We start from the raw sequence: 19,122 nt of genomic DNA, 5'->3' as shown, positions 1-19,122 counted from the left end.
GGACAATAAAAAGTATTCTGATCACTAGACGGCGCATATCCCATTAAAAACCTGCAGGAGATATTTGCAATCAAGATCATGATCGAGTGTAATCGTTACTCTCGCATTTGTAACATTTTTTATGGAAGTACTCGGTAAGCAAGTTCATAAACACGAACAATATGCTGACCGACATAATAATTCAAAATATTTGATGATATCTGCAGACCCCTGATTAAAGAGATATTCAATCTTGTTCGATCGGTCCCCGTAAATAGTTTCCTTTGTCAGTGCGGATATCTGTCGCAACAAGACCGTCGGCGAAACAGGAGCGTCTTATCTCCAGCCAACAGTTGTTGGAGAGGATCGGTGCTCAGCTTCCAACTAATCGCGGCTCCTTTGTGGAGATCCGAGTGCAGATAGGAAAACTGCCTCGCTCACACAGCGATGTGGTCCGGACTATACGAATCCGTTTCCGAGTTGCCTTCCAGCATACAGAAAGGGATAACTGTCTTGTTTGACCGTTAGAAACTTGAACCGGTGAGATTGCTGGGTTTGTATCTTTGCCGGTAGCTTGAACGGAAGCTTTAAACAATTGAGCTTTACGCGGCCAGCCTCCCGCTGATCTAATCGACAATCCGAGGTTTGAAAAGCATCCAAACCTACGTGACCCGCCGCGGGTCCCGGAGTGTGGCGGCTCAGGCCCCGACCCGGTGAGGTGTCGCGCAGGCTTTACGTTACAGATAACCGTAAATTATTCGGGTTCGGAGTATCTCACGGGTCCGTAGCGATCCGCGCTCATTTTGCATCCAATTGACCCGACACGTACCGCTCTAAAGTGTGTTGACACGACTATTACAAGCTCTTCTGTCGCGATAGCTCCAGTCCGTTCCGGATCTCACCAACTTAAAGAAAATACGCAAACAATAACACCCACTTCGTAAAAAGAATTCAACCGTGCTACAGTGTCTCGGAGAGCTTAATCGTTTTCATCAAGCTTTTTCTGAAAGCCTCGCGGTACTGGAACGGTCACGAGCTGCTCACGGCCGAGGCTTTACGAAGCTTTCTCGCGACAGTGTGACGGAATGTCGAGAAGAATATTCTCGTTCTAAGTTTTTTTCTCCGTCAATTATACCTGTCATAGGATTGTGGCTATTGTAACTCCGGATGATGAATCACTAAACACGTGAGCATGCGGCTTATGAAATATGGTTTCTAGGAGAAAATTTCTCCATGCGTTTACAATCACAATACGAGTATCTACGTAAAAGTTACGCAAGTTGGTTTTCAGTCAAAACACACAAAATATTGAGGATGGGCGTATACGTTTTCAAAGAGCAGAAGTTGAATGAATCAAAAAATTATAATTCTGAATTAAAAGTTACTCTGCGAATTGTCATTATTAGGAATTTAAACAATCTACGGCAATCGCTAAGGGATGCAGGATAAATTAATGAAAATAACTTACGATGATAATGGTATTTGGATGTTTGGTAAGTATATTAGTTAGAAGAGTAGAATAGGGAAAAGTCAACCTACTGCATGATTGATCGGTACCCAGTCTTTGGCTCATGAAGAAACATAAAATTATCTACCAGGAGCCTGAATGATTGGCGGTATTTCTGGCCTACTCGTGCTTCTTGAGGTAACACAACCTGGGAAAGGCATTGTCGCAGAAATGGCATTGGTAGGGCGTATGATCCGTGGCACCAAGGGCGGAGCTCCAGCTCGATAGAGCGGTACCAACTTGGCTTGTGTAACATCAAACATTCTACCAGGAACACATTAATGATTGGTGGTTTTTTCTGACCTGCTCATGTTTTTAAGGCAAAACAGCCTAGGGAAGGCATTTTAGCAAAACTGGAATTGGTAGGGCCTGTGCTCCGTGGCACTAAAAGTGTAGCTAGCTCTATAGAGCGTTACTAACTTGGCTTGTGTAACATCAAACATTCTACAAGGAACATACGAATGATTGGTGGTGTTTTCTGACCTGCTCATGCTTTTTGAGGTAAGACAGCCTGGGGAAGGCCTTATCGCAGAACTGGCACTGGTAGGGCGTATGCTCCGTGGCGCCCAGTGTGAAGCTGAGCTCCCGCTCGGAGTGGGGGCTGGCGGCGGAACCGGCGGAACCCGGGGACCCGGGGGACCCGCCCTCCGGGGTGGACGAGCGCCAGGAGCTGCCGGGGGTAGTAAGCGCCTCTGAAAAATAACCAAATTACTTTAGTTTTTCAATAATCGTAATTTCGTACATAATCTTATATATAACATTATATTATGTCAATTATTTATATTAAATAGTGGAGTATACAAATTAATTTATTTTCATTAAATTACTTTAGCTTCATAAATCCAACAAAATAAATATCACTTTAATAATATTGTTATTCAGGTTAAAAAATCAACAAATTCACTCAATCCTCAAATCGTCATTATTTATTATTATGACTATGTTTTTCTTAACTTGGATTCTGTCTCCATATAATGGGTTCCAAGTAGATAACTATCATTTTCGTAAAAATCTTACCCCTGAAATTTGATACAATTGTGTTCGGAAGAAAAGTTATTTTATGGTGATGGATATAAAATATAATTTAAATAACACTATATTTTTCACATTAATCCCGTTTTGTTTGTGTTTGTAAGTATGTAAATTTTTATCCAGTTATTTGTGATTAATTGTTGTTTTTTATGACCTGTGCACTTTATTGATGAATCTTTTTTAAAATACTTAATAATTTACATTCAGAAAATTATCCAATATTTTTTAGACATTTATACCTAATTCATATTTTATGTTAAAATATTTGGCTAATTTATATAGTGCCATTTTCTTGAAAAATCACCTCAAGGGCGCTGATCAGATCAGCACTAAATACAAGCTTTGCAGTCTGCTAACGCAAGAAATAGGAATGATTTATATTCTGTATTTTATATTCAGGTAGTTAGGAAATGTATAAGGTTTCAAGCGAAACGTTCTAAGACTGCAAGCAGTTCTTTGAAACAAGTACTGGCATTTTCGAACGTTTAATTTATTAAAAATCGCTCTAAAATGTCTTCATAATTTTTCAAACTGGATCCACTAAGGATATTTTGGTATATATTTCAGAGAATTTAAAGAAATAGAGCTTGAGAATTTTTGTCAATGGAAACAATTTTTTCATATCTATAAAATTACAGAAACTTCATTTGTAGTCATGTGAAGTGACGTTTGGGGTCTTTTGTTTTATTGCTGAACCGAAAGCTACGTATCCAAATCTTTTTGGAAGATTTAAAAAAAATTGACGTAATTAAATATTAACTAATCAATCCATCAGAGTAAATCGCTTTTGAGGTGCGTTATATAAAATTTTAACTGTCATTAGGTTCTAGGTAGGTATTATCATACAAACGTGAGTCGATTTCATAAAATCTATTAATAATTGCATAATATCACATAAATCGTAGGTATTCTATATTTAGTTACACGCAATCTCTTTTAATATTCTTCTCTTACGAGCATATATTCAACGCCCCAGGTAGGAGGTAGCAGGTAGCAAGTAGATAGACCATCAGCCTAATAAGGAAGGCATCATAAGGTAATACATGGCGGCGCTCCGAATAAAATAAATATCACTCAGCCGCCTCACTCCGCCGAGGAAATCTTGACAAATGATATCGTGAAGTGAATCCCGACCAACATTAGGGTGGTATTTTATTTTCATTTTGCACTTTTATACAAGCATAATGTGACGCACTGATGGCACGTGGTTTGTTACAAACAAACAAAAAATATATTGTTTACATGTTTTTTCAATTTCTTAATAAGTACAAGTACGTAGAAACCGAAATTAATTATTTATTTAAATTATTATATTACAGATTAATCATCCAAGATAGCTTATTTTAACATTCTTAACATTTAAGTACCTAAAAAACGATATTGAGTACCGCCACATCCAATTTGCACCGTGTAACAATGTATTATTTCTCTGAGCTATTCAGGGTAGATTGTATAAAATTTTTATAAATATATAAAAACTTTATCTGGTAAGATGGAAAAAATTACAAAAACGTCAAGTAAAAAAATGAAAAATTTACACTAGACAATAAAAACTAAGAACAGATTGTTTCACACAATTAAAATAATTCGTCAAATTTCACAGTTAATTTTCAAATTCTGTTTAAGCTCTGATTTTATTTAATTTATTTCTAATTCTAAGAATTATTCAAATTCGGCGAAACAACCCGTCCTAATTAATAGTCTTGAATTTGTCCTTTAAAATTTTGATATTAATTACAATCCTGTTTATCATTTTAAGGGTTGGGTAATTTCGTCTACAATCTTGAAATAACCAAAAAAAAATATTGCCATAAATTTAGTTTTTGATTTTAAAAATTACTTTACCATGTTGTACTTTGAAGATTAATCTAAAAGAAAATCACTGAATAGTAACATTTCGAAAAAATTTGGCTTGACGTGTTTTACCAATTTACAGTCGATATAAAAAAGAAAATGACAGTGCAAAAACATTACAATTTTGTTCGATTTCGCTCACAAAGAAAGCGTTAGACGCAAAGCAACGCTTTTCTTTATATCAATAATAATAATATTAACAACGTGAATCAAATTTCTGTGAATCAATACGGCATAGATCACGTACCTTCACAATCAAAAATAAGTACCTAATTACCTACCTCAGTAGCTACTACCGGTCCAAGTGAACTGGTCACCTTCCTGCCTTTTTTGGCGGTACTAAATCTAGACTAGAAATTTATTGTTCTTGCCGATTTATCAAGTGAGACGAGATTCGATCAGGCGATAGACTGATACGCCCGTTTCGTGCAAATTTGAATCCACATTCCAACGCGATATTCTGTTCAGATTAGAGTTGGATGATGTAAAGATAAAAAAAAATCACTCAAGAATGTTTAGCGATTTCTCAAGTGAAATCAAAACGTTCACGTTCACAGAAGCCAAACGAATGATGACAATAGGGGGTTTAGTTTTTTCAACTTGATTACGTGAAAATAAATTCATTTCTCATTCATTTCGTTAATTTGAGCGAAATGCAGTACGTACGTACCAACAGTGAAATAACAAGTTCAAGCATCGAAGTTTTATAATAAGTAGGTACCTATATAAGAATTAAACATACAAATTCGATTGTTGGTGCATAGTTTTCTAAGTTATGTAAAATATTCCTGCGTAATGCGTAGCATTATTCATGTTCAATGTACTTTTAAGGCGATGCCATACATAGTAATGCAAAATCATGTATTTTTGGTTTGAAAATTTGGTCGCCTAGAAATGTTTCAGATGCTTTAATTAAATACTGCGAGTAGAATACATCTTGACCTTTGAAATAATCGAGTATTTTTTAGATAAGTCTTTTTATAAGCCCAGAAAAAAATAATGCATAAGGCCTATGAAAACTGCTTTAAAGTTCAAAATCTCCTACTTACGAACCCATTTTCGGTTATGATTTTATTGTATAGTGTGGAAAATTAAGTTATTAATAAAATGATCGTAAAAAAATTAAATATTTATGCCTGAACATCCACAAAATAAAATAAAAGGCACTTTTTGGCCATGTTTTTTTCTTTCATAAATCAAATGAAGGACTAATTGTACCTAAGCATTTAAACAAATATGAACAAAGAACACTGGACTACATGATATCTAGTTGCTTAAATATGTTACCTGCTGAAAAAAAAATGTACAAATGTAAAAACAAATATTATGTTGAAAAATTGGCTCGCTGAAAGAAATAGTTTGTATTAGAGTCTAATACAAACTATTGGTAGATACTATCACTGTTGTGTATATGTTTTTATATTTTTAAAACAAATTAGTATTTTTTATTGTTATCACTGTTGTCATTAAGTAAAATAAGTTTTATCTTTTTTTAACATTTTTTATGTGAAAAGTTGTCATCGACAAACTACTGAAAAGTAGTTTATTGGAACTTTTCTGTTTTTTTCTGTATTTTATTTTATTATTTACTGTAATATATATTTTTGTCTTGCTTTCTTTAAATAAATAAAAAAAATTAAAAAAAATACCGGCTTATATTGTCCGTACAGGCGGATGGTGTTAAGCGGGAATTCAAACCTTATCGCCATCTACGTAAGGGTTGTTATTGATAGCGGCTCAATTTAAAATATTACACGACGTAGTGCATTGCCTTAACGTATAACGTAAATAATATGTAAATAATAATATGAAAGCAAAATAAAATAATTATTTTGAATTCAATTTGTATGAATAATCATTTATTTACTATCATTCAAAATTACGATGACGTCACAATGTGAATTTGTGATTATTGAAGAAATATTAAAGCAATTAAGTTTGAAATTATTTCTATTATATTTTGTATTGAAACGAGAAAAACATTTTATTTTAGTGTTATAGCTTTATTTACTGAATTTTTCAGACGGACTGAATGTATTCTTGCATTTGCAAAATAAAAAATGTAATCTGTTTGAAAAAATCTCGCCGCCCTTGTCCCATTTCGCAAGTTACGAGCACCTAAATAAATGGCACATTAGTTGCCGAATATAAATGATCCCGTATCTATTACAGGGAGCTCTTCAGTCCTCACACTGCTTGTGTTGAGGAGAGGAGATGGAGACTTACACACGATGTACCGACACAAATTGTGATTGATGGCTCGGCCGGGGGAATGGATGGAGCCATTTCTCCTAAGTGCCTCCCATCTCCTTGGCTGGGTGTTAGGTTAATGGGCGAGTGGGGCTGATAAGGAAGAATGATATTTATATGATTTTAAAATATACAAATTTGTTTGGTTTATAGAAAATAATGGTCGGATTTGAGGTTTACTGTAGCGGTGAAATGATTGTTTGATTTTCAGATCTGAACAAAGCCTAAAATATGCGTAAAAGATACTTCGTTATAATTGGTGTAGTTTTACGGTAACACGAACAATCAAATTCACGTAAAACGTTCCGGAATCTCTGATTGATGATTAAAGCAATATATCGTCGGAAATCGAAAAAGCAATCTCAAATACTGTTAAACGCGTAAAACACACTGTGGTATGGAAGCGATCTGCAAACCGTATCCAAGAATGCTAGAACGTACGTTCTATCCGCGCATGCGCACTGAGACCCGCAAGCCAATATCTTCGTCAACTATACGATATTAATGACAGCATCCAACGTACAAAAGCCGTATTTAATGCTCATATGTATAATGTACAGAATCGTATACTCTTTTACTAATCTATGACAGTTTTCTTTGAGCTTGAAGCTGAAGTCGAATTCTTATTGAATATTATTGACATGCGATTTACTTTTTAATCATAATTTAAATAAATAAAAATGAATACCCAAAATAAGATGGATACTTCACCAACGTCTTCTAAATGATAATAATGAATTCTGCGGTTGTATAATTGAATCATTAATCCAAAAAAAATTCTGTCTCGGCCATTTGGGGAAAAAAAACTTATTCTGGATAGTGGAAATATTGAGTTATGGAGCTTAATGGATTTATGGAGATAATTTTAGACGGTACCTAATTGTATCTTGTTCGTGGGCTAGCGTCTAGATGCGCATATTTAATATCAAGAACGTAGTAAGTACGAGTATAAACAGCATCATTTCTACAAAAAGTCACCGACCGCCACTGGTAAGTAGGTAGTAAGATTTATAAAACCTCCAGCTTTAACACCCGGCCTAGCCCGAGATTTGGGTAAAAATTTGAAACATAGCTTACTCTAGTATGTATTTTAACCGCAATTTTATTTTAAAGCTCCAAAGCAAAGCAATTTGCAATCTTCATGACGCCAGAGCTCACAACGCTCAGACAAACAGATCCCTGCTTTAAGATTATCATCTAGGTACATGTGTGCAATAAACCTATCGAATTAAACGCAACTGGGTGTCCCGGAGTCGCCCGCGTCCAGATGAATAAATCAGACCGGGTATGATATCACCGGACGCGTAAGACAGGAGGTGAGCCCTGAGTAGGAAGAGTGGCGCCGGCGCATCATCCTTTATTGCCCAATTACGTCCCCGCGAGCCGCAATCAAATGCTCCTTGGGATTGCTACGTACCTACTAGTACTACTTGCCGATATGTCTTCATCTCATACGTGGAACTGCCACTGAGAGCTCTGTTGCAACCTCTCTTTCTATCATTTGGATAGTTTATGAGAAAGAGTGAGATGTTACAATGGGAAAATCAGCGGTATTTCTTACCGCTAGCAGATATTATGCTCCGTTGCAATTTCAACCTCTCCTATTAAATGCATCGTTTATGGGAAAGAGGGAGAGATCACAACCGAGTTCAGCAGCATGCCTTTATCACTAGCTGATGTTAAATGTATTGACCTGCTGCCGAGAGGTCCGTTGCAACTTATCTTTCTGGTCCAAGCATCGTTTATATGAAAGAGGGAGAGAATACAACTTACGATGGAGCTATCAGCGGTATGCCCATACTTTATATTTAATGGTTTAATGCGTAGGATTCCTACACTGTGGTAAGATTGAAAGACAATATTAAGAAAAGTATTATTTTAAAATTTATACCTGTCTGGTATTCTCATCTTAATTTATTTCACATTTAAAACGAATTAGTAAATAGACCGTTCGGTGGCCGAGTTGACATCGCGCTTGGGTCCCACTCAGGCGTAGTGTGTTCAATTCCTCGGCTGGTTAAGTCCTCCATCACAACACAAGAAACATTTTCAGCTTACTGTGGTTGGTAGTAGGAGATTTTCAAATATTGTCAGGTTATTCGTAACCCGTAAATGTTTGTCTTTCTTTAAAAAAAAAAAAAAAATTGCTGTATGTTTACTTAATATTTTACATTCTCTTGCGTTATACATACATGCAGAATTTAGGACAACTTTCTGTACCTTAAAGCCTAAAGTCACATTTTTTTGTGAAATTGAATAACTGTAGGCTAGTCTAAAACATCGGTAGTCCAGTAAAATCATTTCATGCCTATTACATATTAAATAACAGAAAAAAACGTTTTTTTAATAATTTTGGGAGCTAACTTAGCGATTTTTTTCTATCGAGGGAATTTCATATAATTAACGTTTCGGCATTACAAATGTATAGATTTTATCTTAAAATATAACATACTTATTGTTTGGAACTTAAAAACTTAAGGAAGTAAGGAGAAAGTTGTTATAAATCGGTAGAAATTGGGTATTCGAGGGCTTAAGTACCCATATTAATAGCCTTTTCGCGCAGTTTATATGGAAGTAGGTAGATTTGTATTTTCTAGTATTACCTGCAATCGTCCTACCTACCCAATGTACCCATCCTAAAATGTCACCAAGACCGGAATAATTGTTGAAAGAAGAAGAAGATGACAGTGTAAATTAATACGTTGGACAGGAAGAATAGATTTGTGATGTAAAGGAGACTGCGGAATTAAATTAGTGAATTTAGTATTTTACTAGTGAAGCTTCTTGAAGCTGGCAAACTTTGTGGCCCCAACTGCGACGGGTGAGTTCCCTTTCTCCTATATTCCAATTTCCAATCCGGGCTTATCTTATATTTCAGAAGCCCAGATTTAAAATATTTAGGAATACTGTCCATTGAGTTTATAGGATGCGTAGAAATTAATTGTCCCATATAATATAATAGCAGTTGACATAGTTTTGGGTCTGATTCTTCGAGTGTGTTGTAAGGGGATTATCTCAGCAGCACCTTCTAACACAAACTTATAAAGTAAAGTCGCATTTTTGTGACACTATAATCATATACATACGTTGTTAAAAAAATGTTCATATTTGTACTTTTAGTTCTAGCGATACATTTGATACTGTAAAAAAAACTTCAAACCTAAACAATTTAGGAAATGTGACTTTGAAACTTTCAGTTTCAAGGTACAGATATTTTCAATTAAATACTTAATAAAATTTACCATATTTTATTTCTACAAACGGTACACCGCTTTAAAAATGCTTGAAATCACAAGAAAATAAAAATTTAGATATTTCCTGAATTTGGGATATTCAAAATAATTAATTTAGATGACAAAATGATGTTTTACGTAAAGTGTGTAGATTTGGATGATAGATGGACAGCACAGGAAATGACGAATTAGGGTCAACCGCTGGGAATAGCTACTCCCATAGACCTTATAGACTCCCATGGGCAATGGGAACAGAGTCCTTTCATGGTATTATAATTTTATGTATTTAAAGCAATTTACGTCGATTCAACTGGAACAATGAAATTTTAACTTTGAAAAATTTTAGACTTATCTACATGATTTATTTTTTAATATTTTACAATGACATCTGAAAAACTCCCACTATAAATAAAGACAATTTTAGTTTTCATTGGGTTAAAATCAAACATACTAATTTCGGTTGTTGGTGCATGGGTAAGTAAGTAATATGAAATATTCCTGCGTAATCCGTAACGTAATGCTCAATGAACTTTTAATTTTCGAAATTGGAATTTCTCATCATAAATATCAAACAAACGGCAAAGTAGGTATCAAAACGATTTTATCAATTAATTATTCTTTATTCAAAGTGCGTATCTGTTTTGTTCAAATGTTTGACGGATGCTTAGATTCATTAATATACTGAAGATACGTTATTGAGACAACGAGCGTGTTTCGCTGAATTAAGTCCAGTGGACATACTTTTGTGGTCCGTTCTTATATCTACATATTCCTTGAATGGCTATCCTTTTTCATAAGCGATACTAGGTTTTTCGTTCGATAAGTATAAAGTAACGTGTCTTGTGGTTTTATAATATCATTGGATAGATTGATCCTGGAGTAAGGCAATGCGCTAGTTAAAACTGAGTAGATCCATACAATTAATGAACTAACTCACAATAATAATAATAATATTTGGCTAATTTATATAGCGCCGTTTTCGTGAGAAATCACCTCAAGGGCGCTGTACAAATATATTTCTTAAATAGTTAATACTAGAACTACTGACTTATCTCTAAGACTTATATCTAGTGACTTACGACTAAGGCCTATAACTACTATCTTAACGACATATATACGAGTATTTACATATTTAGCAACTTACAACTAAAATTAATATTAACAATCTAATCTTACTAACGCCAGAAGAAGAAGGAAGTTCCATTATATTAGGGTGTTTTTATTGTTAGCTGGATATATATGTTAAATGAATGAAATTAATTAATAAAATCAATCGTCAATCTTAAACGAATTTAGATGATTCATCTGCCAACAATTAAACCGATTGACTTGTTATGTTCCCGCTGATATTGTCCATTGTCCATTGGTAGGCAAGTCAATAGAAACATTGAATGAACGGAATCGCTAGATAATGTAACAATTACAGTATAAAAAAATGAAAAAAAAGAAATATTTGGATAGAATGACGGATTTATGGAAATGAGTGTCTGAAAAAGTGAGTTTTTAGTTTGGATCTAAATTCTGATGGGGCTGGTTATACATCTCAATTCCATAGGAAGTTTATTCCAAGCCTTAGGGCCGGATACTCCGAATGCACGATCACCAAACTTAGTGTTCGGATTTCGCTTAGGCTCTTTCAACCTTCCAATTGCAGATGATGTCGCTGATCTAAGACTTGACTGCCTTAGACCAGTATTTTCCGGAATGCATAGCTCAGTAATATACGGTGGCGCCATTTCGTTGATAGCTTTAAACACCATCCAGCATAGCTTGTACTGGATCCTTTCAGGACACTTCAGCCAGTGAAGATTTCGGAGGTGCTCCGAAATGTGCGAAAACTTGGGTACCCTAAGTAATTAACCCGTAGAGGTAGTGAATTAACTGCAATATTAAATGATTTTATTATCTATTGCGTTGCTTTATTAATTTGAAACAACTAATACAATAACTTGAATCTTTCCTTCACTGTTAGCAGATCAATGGAATATTCAACAATTGCTTTGATTTTCGTAGCTTACAAAATTATTTGGATACGCTCAGGGAGTCATTTTTCGAACAGGGTAGCTAACAAAAAAGATACATCGATTTGATATATCGGTTCATCGGGTTCATGAAGAATCGTAAAAAATACTTTCATATTAGTTTCCTACGGCACAAACGAAGATAAATGAGAATTACTAATTTAATATGAATTTTAGTAACATACGAATATATTATCACGATTTCGGAACACGTGTTTATGAAAATCCTAATATTTTAGAATTTCGTCATTATATATTTTCAAGGCAAATACAGGTGCATGAACACTGATATATTAGGAATTTACTAAAATTTTATCAGGAAACGGCCTCCAATTCCGTTTTTCACCGGATTACCAAGAATTTGAAAAGATTCTTAATAAATTAGTAATACTCATTTGTCTCTGTGTTCGATTGAAACGATCATAACAATACACGCAACATCATAAAAAATCAAATGAATGAATAATTATTTATCCGACAGTGATCGCAGACGAGCTCAGCATCTCCCAGAGAGCGAAGCAGAATTCCAAATATTTAGCGGATAATTCGCCAATTATAATTTATAGTCGAGATCTCCTTCCTTCGGGGCTTCCGTCGCCCACCGCCCGCGGCGCCACTGGCGGAGGAAACGTCGTTTGAGGCCATTTCAGACGTTTTAGCCGTTTTACAAGCAATTTACATCATTTGCTTAACTTTGTAACCTAACCTACTCACTTTTAGAACAGGGCTGTCATACTTTTTTAAAGCAATATTTCAGTTTTTTTTAAACTCTTTTTTTTTCCTTTATTCGTAGATGGCAGGTACTAGACGTCAATTATGTAGGTACTTCTACTCACTGTAATGATAAAAAGCAACAAGGAACTTGTTTTTACAACGGATTTTTCCCCAAATAAATATAATATAATAATAAATTTAAACTACCCTGATTCAAAATGTTTTAGATTTTATATAATAGTAATGCACCTGAACCTCCCTCAAGAATTTTTCCTATAACACCTTTGGTATTCGAAAGGGCATGTTAACTTTAGAATTATTTTAAATCATCCCGATATTACTCCATTATTTTATTAATTGTAAAATAATATTTTCTTTTTATTTAAATTTTATCTTGGTTGTTACCCTATTTTAATATATAAAATCACGTGTCACTATGTTCGTACACGCTAATCTCCGAAACCACGCAACCGATTTTAATGTAATTTTGTGAATGTGTATGGTGGGCATATGTAAATTATAGTTTTGGACCCGACAGGGATAATTTTTTTTTTAAATTTTTTAATCCAAAATTTTTTTACTTCTCAACACAATTTTAATCAATATTTTATAACGCGATTTTACGGATTTTTATAGGAAAAAGGTTCGTTATTAATTTTTCTGTTGTGTAAGCTTTAACTATTCATTAGCCAAAGACAAATTGACCAAAAATATTGTTCATCAAATCCCACTATATTAAATTAAAATTCATTTATATAATTTAAATCAACAAAATTGTGTACACTTAAGATTCAATCTTTATTTACCTCATTTTTAACATTTAATTTTTATCCAATATCAATTAAGAATTTTCATTTTATTTATTATATTTGAATATGAGATGAATAAAAAATGTATATCGAAAGTGTTTTCTATGGAATGTATTCGTACGGCAATCTGTCGGCACTGTGAAAGACGGTTCCATGATAACTCAACACAGCGACTATTCAACATACTTTAAAAAGTGATATAAAGTCATTAAAAACTATGAAAAAAAATTCAAACCTAACCTAACCTAACCTAATTAACCCAATTAAAAAAGTTTTTGTTTCATCACTTTCCATGACTTTATATAACTTTTTAAAGATGTGATGAATTATCATTTTGATAATTTATCCGGTCACCGTTGAACTAAACGATTGCAGTTAGTTACGCAATCTAATTAATAATTAACCATTATAAAAACTCGACAGGTAGTAATACAATTAATAATATAATTATAGCAGCCGTCTAGTATTTATATTATGTCAAAAAACCTTGGGAGTGCAAAACAGCAGTCACCTTTATAAATAATATAAACCAAACACATAATTCAGTAACATAAAATCTCAACCAAAATCCTGCCCACTTGAGATATTATTATTTCGTGGAAATAATTCCTCGCATTAATGTTTTAAGGCGCAATATCCCCTTCAAAATGAAATCCCACCACATTTTATAAAGCTTTACCGTAGACGTGAATGAAAAGTTTATCCTTTTATTTCACCCCTTCCAACACATGTGTCTGGCCGGGCTGAAAGCAGGGGCACTTTTGACAACCCTAATTGACCCGTTTAACACTCTTCTCTTTCCTCTACCTCCTCCCCATACCGTCATACCCCTCAAACCCCTCTCACCCCAACACCCTTCATACCTTCTACATCCCTGGTACTTGCCCAACCCAACCCCCGGTAAAGGTAAGTTAGGGGTTCGGAAAATGGAAAATGGGTTTGAAAAACTTTTCAGAACTTTTAGAATTGGACCTGGCCGCGGGGTGATATTTCACCCACGTATATTTTGAATAGTGGTTTCCAAACTTTTGAAATTCAGATAGATCTATAAGTTTGGATATGGGAGGGTCAATAAAGTTGAACGAGTTCTCCAATATATTGCCGAAGAAAAAAACACAAAAAAAATTTCATGCAGTAAAACATAAAAATTGATGTATAATTAAGTGTTTTAACATGATTATTATATAAAAGCCCGAAGGAAATTTATGTTTACTTTTACGATACGAATAATTTTTTTTAAATAAATTACATTTTCAAGAAAAAGCTTTTGTAAATACATTGTAAAAATCTGAATTGATTTAAGAATTAGACACCAAAAATATCAAGCCTTTTAACACAACACAATTAAGTAGCTTTAATATTTATAATTATCAAAAATGTTATTCAAAAATTAACATGATTAATTAATGATGAGAACACAACTTTTTTATAAAATGGAATAAATTCATATTAACCAAGGTATTTAGGTATTTTATTTTTCTTGCAATTTTAGTGTCCTAAAAATCCTGCTGAAACCAATAAGATTTTTTTATGGATAATATAATTTTTAATTATTAGTGTAATAATATTTCCTGACCCGACGATGGAAATAGTAATCTATCACTACGTTCTGGATCATCAAAATTCATTTATTGATTTTGTACCTACTGCACGTGACACGCAACCTCTTTGCGATAAGAAACCATTAATTTTCTCTAAAAATACTATGCTTAGGGCTTCTAGGTATTCACATCACTTTACTAAGTAATAACTGGTGAGTTATACCACCTGTAATTACCGCAAGTAATTTTAAATCCTGTATACTTGTAAAAGGGGTTTCACTTGGAAATATTTGTAAAAGCTTTAAAAGGTTTTACACTTTATCCTTATCAGAGCATTGAAATCCCGCCCATCGAAGCACAGATTAGGTGTTCCAAATGACCCGCCCAGGGCTGTGGGCGGGCGTGCTAAGCGCAGGGTGGGCGGGGAGGAGACAGGAGGGCGGGTGGATGGGCGGTCTCACGCGTGGGCGGATCAAAACCTTCGGTAAAGGAGTCTGATATTGATGTAAATATTAATAGGTTTTACAGAAGTTCACTTTTATCAGTAGGTAGGTTTTGATCTCATCTTATTATTCATACGAATTCTTCATCTATTCCACCTGGACTTTCGATAATAATTTATATTTTACACTATTCGATGTGATACTTCAATTCATCATAACGATTATTTTTTACATTACCTTGTTAAATAACTTAGATTACATCATTCTTAATCTTACGTTACCTACAAACAAGTATGATATATAGATAAGCCTGTCATCTTACCTTTAACCCGTGAACGATGACCTAAAACACCTTTACAAAAATAATTTACGATAAATAACAGAAAAATTAAAATATCACAATAGATATATTTTATTCAGCTGTATTTTAAACATTGTGTACTGTACCTAAAGATTCGAATACCTACAAGTTTTAGTTTTGAAATAGGTATATTTTGAAATATTTACCAAACTACATATTGGTTCGAAGTTATTTATTTGAAATTACCTTTAAATTCAACCCTTCCTGATTACTTCCCAAGAAATCATTAAACTTTACCTATAAAGAAGAAAGAAAGCATTTTACTTATATCTAAAAAATAATAAGGTGTTCACAAAAGACATTATGAACAATTTCATGAAATATAAGGAGAGTGACAAACCTTTGATATCGTCAGCTGACACTTCGTGGTTTTCTTTATTAGCCTGGATCTTTTCTATAAGATGCTCCAATCTGATGCTGTTTCCTTTAAACAGCATGATCATTCTCTTTTCACGAAACTTCTCTCCTCTTCAAAATCCAACATCAATACGATATAGTAAAAAAAATCAAAATTCACCCAACATCAATGTGATTGTTATTTCAAACAAATCTTTTAGGAATAAAACACTTATTTTATGGGTGATAACTTTTTTAGCAGTGGCTTATCTTGACAATTAATTAGTGTCCCAATTGCCAAGACTTTTTTTATCGTTTATTTCGACTCCCTTGGGTGCTGGGCAGACAGGTGAGGATGATTGCTCCCGGTCAGGTGCTGACCCCCTTAGCAAGAGATGGGATGCGTGCGGCAGGTGCGTTACGGTGTCCGGCGTGACGGACAAGCCAATTATTATTTCGCGCGATTTTTCGACTTTGTTTTTGACAGGTGCTCCAAGTTAAAGATCGACGGCGCTATTATCACGGTCACGGTTCGGAGACCTATCGCGCATCATTAGAGCGAAAAATAATACTCGAAAGAAATACACAAATCAAAGTAGATAAATCATTTAAAATTGTACTTCATAACTCTTTACAGCAAAAATGTTTATATTAGTTTATTTCACTACGCTATTTTACAAACAATACATACAAAATATGTTCTTTAAAATTTGTTGTACGAAACACAACACACTGACTAAGAGATTTCAAATAAGAAAACTAATGATTTTCATAAGATTTCAACTCCGAACGATTATTTTAAAAGGGTCAAATAATTCGAAACCGATTCGAATCTCGCGGTTCTGAAATGAAACGCGTGTTTCGATGTCGTCCGTCCGGCGTGCTGGGCGCGCTATCACTGGGTTGGTAGTGGGTCCCTTCGCTCCGTGGACTTTCCGCGTGGGACCCGCGAGGGGAGGCGGCCGGGGAGAGGTGCTAACAGGCTCTACTGCCCCCTCTCCGCCCCCTTCCCTTCTTCGTTACAGCCTCCCGCCCCACCTGCCAGAAGGGTTAAATAAAAGGATTCTATTTGGAAGTTTAGTGTTTTTATCAATGACACTCCGCTTGTTTGAAAGTTTGTTACAAGCTTTTACGAAGTGTCCATCTGCAACTATCAAATCCCCGCATTAAATTTTACGAAAGCAGTTCTTTAATTATACCTACCTACTTAGAAAATCGTACTAAATTGTGGGAAGGAATTTATTGGCACTATTAAATTTGTGATTTTATACTATTGAATGTAAAACAATTGTTCTTAACCACAATATTATTTAAACACCCACCGGTTTAGGGTCAATCGTACCTACATCCGGCTAAAATTTAACATGAATAATATTACAACATTATGAACTTTTATTAGGAGTCCAAGTTGTGGTGGTACTTAGTACACCCATATTTTACAAATATAATTCACGTTATTTGGAATATATTTTAGACCTTCTGAAGGAACGGTTGTTTCGATACCAGTCGGCATTTAAAAATTTAGACAATTAACAAAATAATAGAAATAGATTATACTTATAAATCTAAATAAAATTTTGAACTTAAAAATTGGTTAATAGATCATGATTGTTTATATTGATATTGTGTAAAGCCACTCCATTTATTTTGTGCATGTAGTTTTATGTGGGTATATGCCTATGATTGTGTTTGAGTATGTTGTATGCTTTTGAGTGTATGTATGACTAATAGTGTGTTACCTGTATTATATCTATATTTTTTAGTGTTTTATATCTTTGTATTGTAGTCACTTGTAATGTTATTCTTATATCTCTATTGTCTATATTATGGTTTCTCATTATATTTATGCTTTATTGTTACAATTATTATTGTGAAATTGACCTGCTGAAAAATTTATTTGGCAGTTAATCAGGTGTTTATAATAAAGAAAAAAACACATAAAAAAAACAAGACACAGAAAAATTAAAGCGACTGTACCCATGATCTTTTTTTTAATATTTTAGTCTTGTTCTTTTTAATGTTTACTTTAGATATATTTGTATTATCTTCTTCTTCGATGATTAATATTTAGTTTAATTTAATTCAAATATTCTACATAAAATATATAAATAGGTTAAAAAGCATATTTAATTTTAAGTATTCTTGCAATTTATCATTAATATCAACCACACCTATACCAAGGACCAATGGCCTTTAAGACATAAAAAACCTTAGTGAAAAATAAATATTTTAGTGAAGTATATTATTTGAAAAATGGCTGGGCGTCTTTTTTCAGACAAAACTTAAGTTTCGATTTGAGACCAAAATACCCTACTAAACTGAATAATAATTTTTTTAGGAACAACTTTTTCTTTTTAATTTATTTTTTAAGTTTTACCCGTGAATGTAATATATCATTGTAAAAGAAGATAATACTAATAAATCTAAATGAAACGTGAAACAGAACAAGACACAGAAAAATAAAAAGGTAATGGTCTCAACCAGAAATCGAACCCAGGATCTCTTGTCTTACGACAGACGTATTAATGGTAAAGTTAATCATTGGGACATATTTATTAAAAGTCAAATTTGTCAATCTCATATTTCAAATTTAGAATTAACAATAGGGTTTGAAAAAACAACACTTGGTTTCAACTTAAATATCGAATTGAGACAACTATTGTCAGGGGTTTGAGTAAACAGGTTTTTATAGATTATTTTGGATTATTTTAATAATTTGTGTCTATTTCGTAACTTGGATTGAAAAAAAATGGAATTTTTGTACATCTTTATACCCACAAAATAAATATTTATTTCTTGCTGTAATTAAGTTGAAACCAAATTATGATTAAATATTTTTGCGTAGGTACCAAGCGTGCAGCGGAATTCGAAAGATTAATAATTATTTTTGTTGTTTTTAGAATTTGAACTGATTTGTTAAGAATTTAGTCTAACCCGTTATTTTTCACGGGCCAATTTAATATTTTGCTATAAAGCTGAAAAAATAACTTTTATTTCTTACCTACTATTTGTGTGCATAAAGAGAACATGATCCCTTTAAAA

At 33.6% G+C, this 19,122-nt stretch overlaps 1 protein-coding gene across 1 annotated transcript in view; it reads right to left on the bottom strand.

The window, feature by feature from the left end:
• The window catches only part of L (zinc finger protein Lobe), a 56,321-nt gene extending 40,134 nt beyond the window's left edge, over positions 1-16,187 (bottom strand). Inside the window, exons 1-2 of the mRNA XM_089650742.1 lie at positions 16,085-16,187; positions 1,970-2,178 (exon numbers count right to left, since the gene is read on the bottom strand). Coding sequence (XP_089506868.1) covers positions 1,970-2,178; positions 16,085-16,187 — 312 coding nt within the window. The remainder of the gene's footprint in view (positions 1-1,969; positions 2,179-16,084) is intronic.
• Positions 16,188-19,122: the final 2,935 nt, after the last annotated feature.

This window comes from Hesperophylax consimilis, chromosome 3, assembly GCF_061612785.1.
Source record: "Hesperophylax consimilis isolate HC1 chromosome 3, BYU_Hcon_1.0, whole genome shotgun sequence".
NCBI lineage: Eukaryota > Metazoa > Arthropoda > Insecta > Trichoptera > Limnephilidae > Hesperophylax > Hesperophylax consimilis.
This window is presented reverse-complemented; position numbering and strand designations above follow the sequence as displayed.